The 15410-nt window shown below is 43.5% G+C and overlaps 1 protein-coding gene across 2 annotated transcripts in view; it reads left to right on the forward strand.

The window, feature by feature from the left end:
* The window catches only part of ADAMTS9 (ADAM metallopeptidase with thrombospondin type 1 motif 9), a 179949-nt gene that overhangs the window by 142476 nt on the left and 22063 nt on the right, over nucleotides 1-15410 (forward strand). For both annotated transcript variants that reach the window (XM_053599270.1, XM_053599271.1), the window contains exons 31-36: nucleotides 6741-6911; nucleotides 11295-11489; nucleotides 13011-13143; nucleotides 13359-13453; nucleotides 13565-13659; nucleotides 13741-13874. In XM_053599270.1, the coding sequence (XP_053455245.1) occupies nucleotides 6741-6911; nucleotides 11295-11489; nucleotides 13011-13143; nucleotides 13359-13453; nucleotides 13565-13659; nucleotides 13741-13874 (823 nt within the window). The remainder of the gene's footprint in view (nucleotides 1-6740; nucleotides 6912-11294; nucleotides 11490-13010; nucleotides 13144-13358; nucleotides 13454-13564; nucleotides 13660-13740; nucleotides 13875-15410) is intronic.

Raw genomic sequence — 15410 nt, forward strand, 5'->3', positions numbered from 1 at the left:
ACTTGGCAAGAGTGAGGCTCAGGGCAGCAGGAGTGGGGAGCTGCCCCATCCAACACCTTTATGCTCTCCAAATATGCAAGGCCTGCCAGCAGCCTGCCCAGCCTGTCCCTACAGTAAGCAAGAAAGCTGAGAGTGCATGTTGACTGCAGCTGGGCAGCCACCTTAATAGAGCATGTCAGGAATAGAGTGACCCCTGTCCTGTTTGCCTGGGACAGCCCTAGTGTAATTATTAATTGTTCCTATTTTTATGATCAAAAGTGTCCTTGTTCATCAGTAAGTTGACTGGTCACTTGGTTCTCCTAAATAACAGCCATTATCTCGTCTCTTGCTCACCCCTCTCACACCCACTCACTCAGTCACCACTTTATCTGATTCCTGCTCAGTGCAGGTACATGTCTGGACTTTCCTCCTGGACTTGAGGTCAGGAAGCCCACCACAATGTAGCCTTCTCGCCCACTGAATGAGATGTGCTAGAGCCCCCCATCACAGGAAGTTCCCTTCTGTCTTAGTGGTCATTGGCAAGCACTTCAGAACCCTTGTTTGCCTTTTTTTTTTTTTTAATTAAATCATAGCTGTGTACATTAATGCAATCATGGGATACAATGTGCTGGTTTTATATACCATTTGAAATATTTTCATCAAACTGGTTAACATAGCCTTCACCGCATTTTCTTAGTTATTGTGTTAAGACATTTATACTCTACACTTAGTAAATTTAACATGTACCCTTGTAAAATGCACCGTGGGTGTGTTCACATCAATTACCCTCCCTCCCCCCCCTTCCTTCCCTCTCTTCCCACCCCCTCTTCTTGGGCTATAGTTGGGTTGTAGCTTTCATATGAAAGCTATAAATTGGTTACATAGTAGGGCTGAGTACACTGGATACTTTTTCTTCTATTCTTGAGATACTTTGAGAAGAAGAATATGTTCCAGCTCCATCCATGTAAACATAAAAGAGGTAAAGTCTCCATCTTTCTTTAAGGCCGCTTAATATTCCATTGTGTACATATACCACAATTTATGAATCTATTCCCTTGTTTGCCTTTTGAGTGTGCATTTTCCCTTTTGTTTTCTCTTGGTGGACTATCAAAATCTACTGGTTCATTGGTGAAATACATTTCATACTAGGCCCATGGCATAGGGCACCGTCCTTTTTGAGAAATAATTCAGGCATGTGCCTTGAGAAGAACTAGTTCTGCACATTCACCATGGTATGATCATCAGGGACATTTTGTATAGGCACACGGTTGCACCCTGCATAACTCCAGGAGGTCCCATTCATATAGGGTACAACGGGAACAAATAGTATCCCCTAGAGTTGTATAGTACAAGAGCCCTAATACTGATGACAATAAAAATAATAGAGTTTATTGTTTACTAAGCTATGAACCAGGAACTATGTTGAGTATTTTTACATAAAGTATCTCATTTAACCCTTTCCATAATGTTCTAATGTAGTAATTGTATTTTTAGGCCCATTTTATACGAGGAAACTTGCACTTAGGTAGGTTAATTTATCAAAGGCTACATTGCCCTGAAATGACTCCCCTCCAGCAGTTAGCATCCTGAATTATTACTGTTTTCCTTGTTTATGTTTTCAGCTATGTAAGGTCAGGAAACTCATTCAACAGAGTTTCCCCCTGCATTAATATAGTACAGCATTGAAAACACTGTTTGAATAAATGAATCTATGAAGAAAAGAAGGAACAAAAGGATTGATGGGTACCAGGAAAGGAGGGAGGGATAAGAAGAAGGAAAGGAGAGAGGGAAAGAGGGAGGGAGGAGGGAGAGGATAGCGTAATGCCTGCTACTTGATGGCCTTTCTTCTTTAACTCTTTAGAATAAGGACATTCTAAAATGACTTTTAGAACTTTCAGGCAGACTCTGTTTTTTCCTACAAGGACAGCTGTTTTATTTTCTTGTCACAATGCCATGGACAAGCTGTGCTCAGATATGTCTGGCCTTTGCAGAACTGCCCACCCCAGTGCTCTTTGGCCCAGTTCAGGGACTTGGGCCCTTCTAACACATATTTAGATTCTGAGGACTTTATTGAGATTAGCTGTAGAATGATTCCCAAGTTAGAAAAGTGTCTGTCAATTAAGAAGATTTTCATGAAGTTTACAATGGATATTAGCTCTTTATCACTCATTTACTCATTAATTTATTCAACCAATATTTATCAATCCCTTGTGAAGTCCCAGGCCCTAGGCATTAGGGATGCTCCAGAAACTCAAACCTGCTAGGCACGGTGACTCGTGCCTACATCCCAGCATCCTTTTGCTGAGGCATGAGGACACTTGAGGCCAAGAGTTTGAGACCAGACTGGGCAACATAGCAAGACTCTGTTTCTGCAAAAAAAAAAAACAAATTAGCTGGACATGGTGACATGGGCCTGTAGTCCCAACTACTTGGGAGGCTGAGGCAGGGGTCACATGAGCCCGGAAATTTGAAGTTTCAGTGAGTTATGATCAAGGCACTGTACTCCAGCCTGGGTAACAGAGCAAGACCCCTATCTCTAAAATAGTAAAAAACAAACAAAAACACCCAGACCTCAAACCATCTGCTCTGAAAACCCAAAAATTCTGAGGTCATTGCTCTCTTCCACTTCCCCACCCGTGGCATTTCTCATCTCTAGCCTCCATGCATGCTGGGCCCTGCCTGAGAATGGCCCCTTCTTCTTGCCCAGGTAACTCATACCCTCCTTCACTCCCGTTCTCACCTGTTACCACCTGAGCCACGTCCCGTTTCAGCATTGTGGGAACTTCCCTCCTCTTGTGTTTCTGATGGCTTATGACACCTCTGCTGTGAAAACTCCATCTGCTTACACACCTACCTACACAAGGCATCTCTAGTGTGAAAGCCCAGTGTTCACCAGTTAGCCAGCTCACCTAACACCTGGGACCACAGACTGGGAGTAGCTGCCACCCTAGGTGTCATAACAAGCAGAAAAGGTGACTGGGAGCAATTGGGGTGGTGTCCCAGTGCCTAGTACGGAACCTGGTCCACTGGAAGTACTGGCTGAATGAATGAATGACTTTAAAGTTACAAAGTATCTCCTTTTTCTGTCTTATTTTTCCCTTGAAAATATACCATTTGGGGGGCAAAAATGTCTGAATTCTACCTACCTGACTTAAAATGATCCTTGAGATAAGTGGATTGATTTGTCATTACTATTTCTTGTCACATGACAATGTAATGGGGCACAGGAACTCTGTGCTGTTGAGTTCCCCATTTGGTTCTGTGACATGCCTGTCCGTCCACTCTCCAATGATGGCAATCTGGCACTAAAAACAACAAATCCTTTCTTCCAAAGAGAAAATCAGCAATCTTAAAAGATAGAGCCAGTGAATATCAAGTGATTTTTGTCCCCCTATGGTTACAGAATTGCACCAAAAAATGTATTCGAAAGCATAAAGCAATGTGATTGCAATCTTTAAGAAAAGACGGTATCTACCCATTGCATTAAATGATCCTTTTTAGGCCATCCCCCAGTGGCCAACCTACCTGGCTGAATAAAATAATACCTTAACCATTTATTTTAGGTCTTCTTCACACTCAGATTTGGAAAGTTATTTTCCCTAGGTTAATTTCAGTACATTTAAAGGCAGAGGTATCTTGCAGGACAGTGGGCAAACTCCCCAACTCAGCCCAGCAAGGTGATCATTTTCTTTCTGAATGATAGTGTATGATGAAATTCAAGGAGGCTGTTGGTATTACTTATGCACTTGCTTAGAGATTTTTTTTTCCAAAAGCCATAATGAAATTTGAGAAAACCTTGGGAAATTAAAATGAGGCTAGTTGAACTTTCTATTTTTCGGAACATCAATCATAGAGGGTTTCAGGAAGTGATATTACCAAAAGCTGATGAAAGAAGCCAGCTGATGGCGTGGGCTGGATTTGTTTTCTGATTACCCAGCCCCCATGCCCTTGTTAGGATTTAAGATTCCAGGAGAAAACCCTTGCCTCGTGATTTTCCAAGCTGCTGTTGACTAATTCCAAAGCACTGGGAAAGTCACTTATTTACTTAGTTTAATTTTTAATTTTTCTCAAAGTTACATTCAGAGTAAATTTTCCCAGCTCACTTTTTCACCAATAGCAAAACAGTTTTTATGGTAGTTAACCATTAAGACAGAGGGAGAAAGACTCAACAAGCATGAAGTATTTGGGAGTCGTTGCATTTCTGCTCAGAACTGTTACTTATTGACATAGGTTAAAGCCTTGTGGATTAGTGGAAACAAGAGGGGATGCTGGGAGGTTTAGTCCAGGTTTGGCTTCTCGATAATTGTGATCTCTGAGTCACCTGAGTCCTGATTTTCTAAGGAATTACTTTTTTGTGTGGGGAGTTAAGTATTTCTTCTGCACATAACCATACAGGTATTCAGATTTATACATGAACGTTCATAGCAGACAAAAGGGAATTGCCGGCTATGTTTTTGTTTTGTTTTTAACATTCAGTGGCCCTCTCACTTTTTTTTAGTGAAGAAACAAAAGCATTATCACTGCACAATAGTTCACAGCATGCTCCAGGAAAACAGAAAACCCCCAAACCACAGAGCTAGGCCTGCACTAGGGAACCAGGCTGAGCCAGCCTCCTGCACTAGCTCAAAGGGATTGTGTTCCTCTGTGCTTACCTCACAGTGGTTTCAAGTCCTATCCGTGCTCAAAAAAAAAAAAAAAAAAACTCGGGAGGCTGAGGCAAGGCAGAGAATCGCCTAAGCCCAAGAGCTGAAGGTTGCTGTAAGCTGTGATGCCATGGCACTCTACCGAGGGTGACAAAGTGAGACTCTGTCTCTTAAAAAAAAAAAAAACAACATGAATGGCTCTAGATATTGAGGTTTGTTCCTATGCTGAAGAAATACTGAGTCAAGTTTGTAAGTGATGAGGCTATCAGGACTTATCAGCATAACCTTTCTGCTTCCTAAAGGGGCAGGGTGGTTCACAAAGGACTCGGGGCAGGCTGTGTGACCCAGCAACTGCACTCCTGGGTATAGACTCAAAAGAGTGGAAAATGTAAGTAAAATAGGTGTTTGGATTTGTATATAAATACTCATACCAGCATTATTCACCGTAGCCACAAGGGAGACAGCTCGAATGTCCATCACCAATGAATGGATAAACAAAATGTGATACATTCATATGATGGAATATTATTGAGCCTTAAAAGGAAGGAAGTACCGACACGTGCTGCAATCTGAAAGACCTTGAAAACACCGCGTGAGAGAAGCCAGGTGGTGAAACCCACGTACTGGATGATTCTATATAATAGGAAATACCCAGAACAGGCAATCCATAGACAAAGAAAGCAGACTGGTGGTTGTAGAAGCTGCAGGAGACAGGAGGAGAGACTGCTGAATGGGTACAGAGTTTCCTTCTGGGGTGATGAAAATGCTCCAGAATTACATAGGAGTAATGTTTGTACGGCCTTGCAATGTGCTACGTGCCACTGAAGTCTGCATTTTAAAATGGTTAAAATAGTCAATATTTTATTAACTCTGAAATATTTTATCTTTTTAATCACACACATATAAAAAAACACAGGGGGTAATAAGAGAAAAGGCTGTCTAAGAGTTAGGGCAGGCCTCGTCTGTGGCTCTCCCTAAAGAAACTAAAATTATAAATTTTAAAAGATAGTGTGCCAACAGCATACCAAAAATCACAGCATAGGGCCAGGGCAGCAGGGTATTCAGTCCCTGCTGTATAGCCAACTTGAAGCCACCCTGGACACAGGTTTTGGTAAGCTCACTGGGGTGTCCTAGTCTGGTCCAGAGTCTTAAAATGTTGAATGACACATGTGCTTTAGATAAAATAGGCTTTGAATGAACTTTAGCAACACTGATCACTAAGGTTAAACCTTAAAGATGGGGAATTGCTGATGGTTACAGCAAAAAAGACAAGGAATTTGTGGATAGCATAGAGATTGTCCTAGAATAAAATACTCCACTTTCTTATGGGAATAAATGTATCTGTCCTGTCTGCTTCACTAAGAGATGTGTGACCTAAAGAAATCAAAGTCCTTGCCTCTTCATCTGCAAAATGCAGATTATAGTACTCACTAAATCTCACTACTTAGCCGTCTCTATTGTCTACCTTTGCTCCTAAAATAAAAACTCCTCTCCGAGAACAGGGAACACGGTAGTTGTGTTTGGTCTCATCTCCACTCAGCATCCACGACAGGGCCTGACACTTGATGGGAACTTGGTGAATATTTGCTGATTGATCCATGGAGAAGAAAAGGCCCGAGGGGGGCATGAGAAAGCTCTGTTTAAGCCCCTGATGGGAATTATTCGTGAGAGATGAAACTTGTCATCTCGGCTCCTGTGGAATAAAAAATTAAGACAAGGGACTGGAATCTTCGAAGAGATTTGTTTAGTTCCGTGTTCTTATGACATGGTCTACCTGGACAGGTAACAATGTCCCTGACGCTAGAGGTATTTAGATTCTGTTGGGTAACCATTTGGCCATAAGTTTTAAAGTGAGTCAGTGTTTAAAGAAACCAGGCTGTCAGGTCCTTTCCAGACCTGAGATTCACTTATTGATATGTTCATTCCTTCCTTCAGACTGCTGCGTGTTAAAGGCCAGACCAGTGTTGTTAGGTGACTGGGGTAAAATATGGAATTCTCAATAATCTTTACAGTCAGGAGTCTCACAGTCTTAACTCCTATACCCACAGGAAAACCGATAATTACAGTAATAGGGCATAGTGAGTTATCCATCACTTGTCCATTGTTTGTCTTTAACAGTGCACCAGGACCTGCGGGGAAGGCTCCAGGTACCGCAAGGTGGTGTGTGTGGACGCGGACCAAAGCGAGGTGCACAGCACGCACTGTGACATGGGCAGGCGGCCTGCAGACCTCGAGACCTGTAGTTTGCAACCCTGCGAGTATGTCTGGATCACAGGAGAATGGTCGGAGGTACCATCCTGGGGAATCCGTAACTCCCTTCAGCTCAGCCATGGCCTGAGAGTGGCAAAGAGATGAGGGCAGGAATATGGGAGACAGGGGCCCACCTGCCAGTTCTGCCACTGTGAACTGGTCTAGGATGAGTCCCTCAGCCTTCCTGGGCCAGAGTCTTACATGTACAAAGTGGGGGGAGGTGTATGAGATGGTTTTTAAGCTCTACATTCTATTATCAACTCTACATCCTGTGATCCACCTTGATGTCCTATTCATATAAGAAAGGAAATGTTGCAGCAGCTGCAAATTCATGGAATACCTTTAGATGCCTAAAGAAGGGTAAGTATAAGAAAATATTGTAGGGCCAAAGAGACAATAGGGAGAGGTGGGGACTGTGGCAAAATAGCTCTTTACATGCTGTGTAAAGAGAGCAGGCTTTCTTCTACTCCAGCTGAGGCCATGCGGAAATATGAGTCCAGGGTTACCAAATCTTATTTTTCAAGAGAGGATAAAAGTCTGGACTTCTATATGAGATCTCCTCAGGCTTTTAGAGCTAAAATCTTTTATTTAAAATATTATACAGAGTAGGGTGGCGCCTGTGGCTCAGTCGGTAAGGCGCCAGCCCCATATACCGAGGGTGGCGGGTTCAAGCCCGGCCCCGGCCAAACTGCAACCAAAAAATAGCCGGGCGTTGTGGTGGGCACCTGTAGTCCCAGCTACTCGGGAGGCTGAGGCAAGAGAATCGCTTAAGCCCAGGAGTTGGAGGTTGCTGTGAGCTGTGTGAGGCCACGGCACTCTACTGAGGGCCATAAAGTGAGACTCTGTCTCTACAAAAAAAAAACAATATATATTATACAGAGCAAGCCATTTTCATAAGCCAGATGTGGGTTGCCCATTTAACAACCTCTGTTCCAAAGGAATAAACTAGTTTTCTGTCATATGCAAAGAATCTCAAGTGTCTATGTTTTTATATATCCTCCTGTATACAGTGCCTACCTAGACACAGACACTTTTATTAATAATTAACAAATTATAAATTATTATGCCACAGCAGGGTGCAGTGTCACAATCATAGCTTACCGGAGCCTCAAAGTCCTGGGCTCAAATGATCCTCCTTCCTCAGCCTTCCAAGTAGCTGGGACTATAGATGCCTACCACAATGTCTAGCTAATTTTTTAATTTTTTGTAAAGACAGAGTCTTGCTATGTTGCCCAGACTGGTCCTAAACTCCTGGCCTCCATCTTTCTTCCTGCCTCAGACTTCTAACGTGTTGGGATTACAGGCATGAGCTACCACACCCAGCCAACAGCATGATTATATTATTTTCAAACTATCCTGAAAGATCTATAACATCAAAAACAACTTGTCATTTGTTGAAAAGAACTTAGAGATTTGAAAGGGAAGCATCCAGCTCACAGCAAAGGTGCTAAAGATTTTTAGGCAACGTGTTTGTTACCACTAAGGTCTCTTCAAAGTTCTACTGGGCAGCAGGTTCACCTTCTAATGCAGGGGTCCTCAAACTATGGCCCGTGGGCCACATGAGGCGGTGTGATTGTATTTGTTCCCGTTTTGTTTTTTTACTTCAAAACAAGATATGTGCAGTGTGCATAGGAATTTGTTCATAGTTTTTTTTTTAAACTGTAGTCCGGCCCTCCAATGGTCTGAGGGACAGTGAACTGGCCCCGTTTCAAAAGTTTGAGGGCCTCTGTTTAAATGGGATGAATATTCCCATTTAGATAACATGTGTATTGGGTGTTGAATTATTTCTGCACTAACGCTGGTCCTAAAGTCTTTTCTAACTATGCCTCCCCATCCTTCACTCTACTTCAGTGATTTTTATCCTCTGAGGAAACATTTTTGATTGTTACAACTAGAAAACGGGGCCGCTATTAGTGCGTAGGTTATTATGCAAGTTTTGAGATACGCAAAACTCAAGAAATGTAAAATTTGTGCAGATGGAAACAAATGAAGCCCTCCCAGCAACACCAAAAAGCCGAGCAAGTTGAAACCTGCACAGGTGAATCAGAAACAGTGCTGTCGACTGTGTTTCTTAGAAGTGAAACAATGGACCATGACACAGTCAGTCTCAAAACTTTCGTAGTGACCCATTTATCAGTGAGGACGCCTCATCACCCCCGATGGATGCATGGGTTTCCCTACTAAGGCCTGAAGTGTATCCGTAATACAAGGGCTCCACATTTTTATGGTTTTCATTTTGCTTCACTGTTATTTTCAGATTAGAAAAGTACAATGTGCTTATGAGGAGCCAGGCACAGACAGGAAGGCATGTAAAATCTTAGAAGAGCTTCCCTCCCCTGAGAGGAGCCCCTTACACTTCCAAACTCTGCTCTGAAATGGTTTGAGGAAACCACAGTCAACATTTTCCCAGCATTTCAGCCAGCTGAGCGCACCTGTCCTTCCCAGCTTTTCAGAGATGTGGAGCCTGTACCCAAAGCCTGAGCATATTTGGAGCTCAGTTTCTTTAGCATATGCTTTCCTCCCACTGGGCCTGTAAATGGCCAGTGGGCTGCTTTTGCTCCTGAGTTGTAAGGGTTAAGAATCATCTTAACGTGACTTCTCAAACGCGTAGCTTTGTTTCAGTTAGTATGGGCCGAGGTCAGCACATGAAGGAGCCGGGTTAGATACCCACAGGTAAGACAGACAGCATTTGTTTGCCATCGTCCATGCATGAAACACCCCGGGCCAGCCTTATACTCCCCTAGCCTGGTGTCAGTTGGGCCTTTGGGCATTTGAACGGCAGGCATCCAAAGAAGGAAGAAATGTGTGCAGAGCATTTCCAGGTCTCCAGTCAACTGGAAGGGAAGGCCCGAGGATGCTCTAAATGCCTCTGGCTGGACTCGTCCTCTCCTGACTTTAGGATTTCTTCAAGGAGAGACTTTACCCAAAAAAGAAATAGAAAAAAGAGAAAGGAAAAAGCCATATGGCTTCAAGTAAGGGAGATATTAGAGCAAAGCAGGCACTGTCGCATTCTTCTCATTATTATTTCTTGAAGACAGGCTCTCTCACTCTGTCATCCAGGCTGGAGTGCAGTTGCATGATCGTGATCAGTTGCAGCCTTGAACTCCTGAGCACAAGTGATCCTTCTGCCGCAGCCTCCTAAGTAGCTGGGACTACAGGCACACACTTCCATGCCCTGCTAATTTTTCCTATTTATTTATTTGAGATGAGGTCTTACTGTGTTGCCCAGGCTAGTCTTGAACTCCTAGCCTCAACTATCCTACCACCTTGGCCTCGCAAAGTACTAGGATTACAGGCGTGAGCCACTGTACCCAGGTGACACTGTGGCTTTTAATTGTCCTTGATAATTGATGAAGTTTTCATTCCTCACCCCAAGAAAAGCATGACATAGCACATGGGCCATATTGTTTCCTGGGTTTCATCTGCCCCTCCCCTGAGAACCTTAGGTCTGAAGAATGCTAATTCTCTACCCTCATTTTAAATAGCACCTTTAACAAAGGATTCCATGATGTTATCTGAGTGTTCACAGTAGTCCTTGACATTGGGTTTGAGGCATAGGTTCAACCCATCCAGATTCCCCGGCAGGGGAGGCTCGGGAAGTGCCTATAAATTTCATCAAAATGAAATTAATTGTGACTCAGTTCTGTTTTTTAAACGGTATCTGATATAAAACACTTAGCAAAACTTTAAAACACTTAAAACTTTATAAATAACTGATTAATGTCCCATCCCAGAAGAGGGGACACTAGGGAGATTATTCCTTCTCCCTGCCTGTATTGGCTGAATATTTTTGAATGCTGTGTGTTTATGATAAAAGAGTTAAAGCAACTGCATGATTTAGATAGCAAGAGTGATAGGAAAGCAGAAAGTGACATGCCTGGCAAGATCTATATCCCGGGAAAGAGAAGAGAGAAGGAAATTAAGTGGAGGGCAGATGGGAAAGCAAACAGCATCAAGTAGAGAAGGAAACCGATCCCAGACGCCCCTTTGGGCTCAATGCTTGGATTTCACAGTCGAAATGCCAGCTCGGGGGGTGACTGCTGGCTCCTTTTCCCCACTCCCGATTTGGAGTTCCTTGTAGGTTTGAAAAAGGGCGATTTGCCAGCCAGTGCAGTTGGGCTGAAGATGCAAATGGAATGAATGAGGGCTGGAGCGCCTCCCCCGTTTCTCCGCTGGAAGCCTAGAGAAGGGGCTTAAGGCACCCCCAGTGCAGAGGAAAGGCCAGATCCGGGAGGCGCCCGTAGGGTTGCCTGTCCCCTGTGTGCTCAGGGCCTGCAGCTTGAAATGAATAAATAAGCTAATGAAGTGAGAGCTTTCTGCAGCATTGTCACGGGGTCAGAGCTCGCTGTGGAGGTCAGGGGCCTATTGTGGGCTGTCCCCAGGAGCTGCTCCAACCTCTCCTCTCAACCCCTGTCCTCACAGTGCTCAGTGACCTGTGGAAAGGGCTACAAACAAAGGCTGGTCTCGTGCAGCGAAGTTTACACCGGGAAGGAGAATTATGAGTACAGCTACCAAACCACCGTCAACTGCCCGGGCACCCAGCCCCCCAGTGTCCAGCCCTGCTTCCTGAGGGGGTGCCCCGTCTCGGCCACCTGGAGAGTGGGCAACTGGGGGAGCGTAAGTAGATGACTGAGCTCTCAAATTCAAAAATGTTTGCTCTCAAACCCTGCCTTAAACACCCCCTGCCTGCCCCACTCCCCGGAGTCACTGTGCTCCAGGAGAGGTCCTACTGGGAAACAGCTTAGGATGTGCAGTGGGCGGACAGGGAGGGAGGGGACTTCTTCCTGTCTGGCAGTGTGGCTTGGTGCTTCAAGCCTGGGTTCTGCAGTCAGGCAGCCTGGATCTTAATCCTTGTTCTGGTACCTTGGGTGAATGACTGGGCAAGTTGCTAAACTTTTGTGTCTCCGTTTCCTCGTGCAAAATGGGCAGTTGTGATGATGATGAAATGGTGAAATGAGTTTATAATAGGTTGAGCATTGCCAATCCCAAACTGTGAAATCCAAAATGCTCCAAAATCCTAAACTTCTTGAGTACTGACATGACGCTCAAATGAAATGCTTCTTGGAACATTCCTAATTTTGGATTTTCAGATAAGGGTTGCTCAATTGGTAATAATGCACATATTCCAAAAACATGAAAAAATCTAAAATGGGAAACATTTCTGGTCCCAAGCATTTCAGACAAGGGATACTCAATCTGTATATGAAAAGAACTTACATTATTTGGTAAATTTAAGGGTATATATTTTTCACCACAATTTTTTTAAAGCACTTCAAATCTGCGACTTTGTAAGAGTTAACAGAAGTAGTTGTTGTTGCCACTTACGTCGTCAGGAAGTCTTTGTGTTCCAGTCCTTCAACTGCTTGAGTGCATTGAGGGTTCGATAAGCCAGAATACTGTACTTAGGGACTGCCCTGGAAAACTGTCACAGGCCCCTGGCTCTGGACTGCAAGGGTCTCACTCTTGAAAAGTGATCAGGCAAATGACAAATTGAAAGTGGTTAGGGTTTGAATCGGGGCTCCACCATGACCTTAAACAAATTCCTTAATATTTAACCCCCCATCTCCCACCAGTAAAATAGGGTAATGGTAGTACTATCACATAAAGTTATTGTGAGGCTTAAATAAAAAATGTATCTGTGTATACGTGTGTATATATATAAATTACATATAATTGTATGCAACAGTATAAATGTTTTATACTTACATATGTTTTTATCTGCAGAGGGTGCCAAAATAGTATACGTATTGTAAGAAAGGAAAAAGCTGTATTAAATTGTAATGTTCACTATATACCGAAAGCAAAAGATTGAATACAGGTCCCATTGAGCACATCTTGGAATTGCAGGAGCCAAACGTGACTTGAGTGTTACAAATTTAACACAGTTTTTCCCTTTCTTAAAACGTGTATACCTTTTTTGGCACGTCCACATATGTATGTATAAACATGAATATATAAAGCTTGGCACAGAGACTAGTCTATAGTAAGCGCTCAGTAAACATCAGCTATTTGTTTTCAGCAATACAGTATCTGAAATGATGCCATGTACATGACATCAGGGCTCTGAGCGCCACAATGCCGGGAGCCCAAGCCTCCAGTGCTGGACAGCCCCAGTGCTGACCCTGGTTTGCCTTACAGTGCTCGGTATCTTGTGGTGTTGGAGTGATACAGAGATCTGTGCAGTGTCTAACCAATGAGGACCAACCCAGCCACTTATGTCCCACTGATCTGAAGCCAGAAGAACGAAAAACCTGCCATAATATTTATAACTGTAAGTTGCCCAAATGTAGCCATCCTTTTTTGCATGAAGAAAAGGTTTTCTTTGTTGATTTGTTTGCTCACCCTTCTTAGAAATACAGAATTTTTTTTTAAAGCAATCATCCCCTTTGCTAAAAACTTTTAGCCTGAATAATGCGATTCATTCTGTTAGCAAACATCACACATCTTAAAACATCATGCCCCATTTTTGCAATTTGTGTTTTTCAGGTGAGTTACCCCAGAACTGCAAGGAAGTAAAAAGACTCAAAAGTACCAGTGAAGATGGAGAATATTTCTTGGTCATCAGAGGAAAGCTTCTAAAGGTGAATGCTGGATGTTGGTTATCATGTCAAGAAAGTTTCTAGAGTGAGGGATCATTGCTCTTACTGTCTCAGTTCTGAGCGGCCCTTCACAGGTTATTTCTGGTCTTACAGATATTCTGTGCGGGGATGCATTCCGACCGCCCCAAAGAGTACGTGACACTGGTTCATGGAGACTCTGAGAATTTCTCCGAAGTTTACGGGTACAGGTAGGAGAGCCAGTTTCATAAGAGCCCAGACACCTGGAAATACTTTCCCATTCTTACCAGAACATTCTCTGTGTAAATTAGGTTGCACAACCCCACAGAATGTCCCTACAATGGGAGCCGACGTGATGACTGCCAGTGTCGGAAGGATTACACAGCAGCTGGGTTTTCCAGTTTCCAGAAAATCAGAATAGACCTGACCACCATGCAGATAATAAGTAAGTTCTGCGAGGTCTCACGTGGGAATGTGTTCGTGCTTCTCTCCATTCAGTCAGTGGGCGTGCCCTGCGCCATGGCTGGTGAGAGGGTGCTGAGGATTCAAAGGGGGTTAAGACAGGAGCTTACAGTGCAGTAATGACCATCCTGCAGGCAGTGTTTTGTCCCTTTTGTTCACTGCGGCATTCCCAGTGCCTGCAAAGTGGCTAGCTGGCACAAATCAGATTTGTGATGAATGAATAAACGAATCAATGAATGAATGAAGTTGATGAAAGCATATTAAAGTGACATTATTATAGTGAGAGCAGTCAGGGAAGCATCTCAGAAAATATGACATCAAAATGGAAACCTTAAGGTCAAGTAAGTGTTATCCAGGCATTGGGATCAGTGGGGAAGGCCGAGCTGTTAGCAGAAGTGTTTAAGCTAAGAGAGTCATACAGCAATGTTTACCCTGTACCTGGCTTTCCCCAGCACAGGGTACATGCTCACATGGGCATAAAAACTCATGTTATCCAATTGTGAATTTGCACAAGAAAAATGGAGCACAGAATTACCTTTCTAAACTATCCCACATAGGGGCTGATTTCATGCCCTGGCCCACCCTGCATCTGCATTAGGGACATTAATCATAGCAGTGGTTAAGGACAACTAAAATATCTAAGCATGTTCCTTTGAATAGAGGAAAAAGAAATAATGAATAATTAATTTTTCTTCATTAATATTATGCCCATGGTATTGCTTTGCTTTCATCTTGAACTTGATTTGTACCAAGATATTGTTAATTTCCTTTAGCTAGACTGATGAGGGCTAAAGGCAAAGGGTCTGCAGTTTCTCCCCTTAGGAAAACACCCCGGCTGAGATCCAGGGGTTCTGCATGCTGAGGCAGAAGGGAGAACTCAGATTTCTCTCTCACCAAAGTGTGGTTAACTACAGAAAGATTGAGGCCTCTGGCCATTCCCAAAACACAAGGCAAGGAGATGAAAACCACCTCTGGCCTCTGGTCCCCCCAGCTGAGGACTTTTGCAGAATTCTCTGTTTCACTCCTCCTTATCCATTTGCAGAGCTGATCTCAGGGTCTTCAGTAGGGGTTAAAAACATGAGCTCTTGGTCAACATTGTTTTTATTGGTTTAAAAAAAATAGAAACTGCCATTAATAATTTCAAGATGTGGGTTCTAATTGCTCCACGTTTTGGCAATAATAGTGCCTAGGCCACAGGAGGACAGATGAAACCTCAGAGTGATTCTGAAATCACTGGAAATGCTTTTCTGGCTTGTGTCCTTCTGGCCCTAAGCCTGCCATGCAGTGTTGCAGGAGGTTCCCAGCCAGCCAATGACACTATGTCTAAGAGAGCTGATTGGCATAGGTATTTATGTAGGAATTGATTCCAAAGTCATCTGAAACCCCCTCTACACTGCCATACTGTGAGGAGACAGGCAGTCAGTGCTGATAAAACCCAGGAAACAAAGGTCTCCGAACCACAGATGCCATGAGGAAAACGCAAGAGCACATCTGGATCCAGTTGCTCACTAATACTTCA

Source organism: Nycticebus coucang, chromosome 8, assembly GCF_027406575.1.
Source record: "Nycticebus coucang isolate mNycCou1 chromosome 8, mNycCou1.pri, whole genome shotgun sequence".
Lineage (NCBI taxonomy): Eukaryota > Metazoa > Chordata > Mammalia > Primates > Lorisidae > Nycticebus > Nycticebus coucang.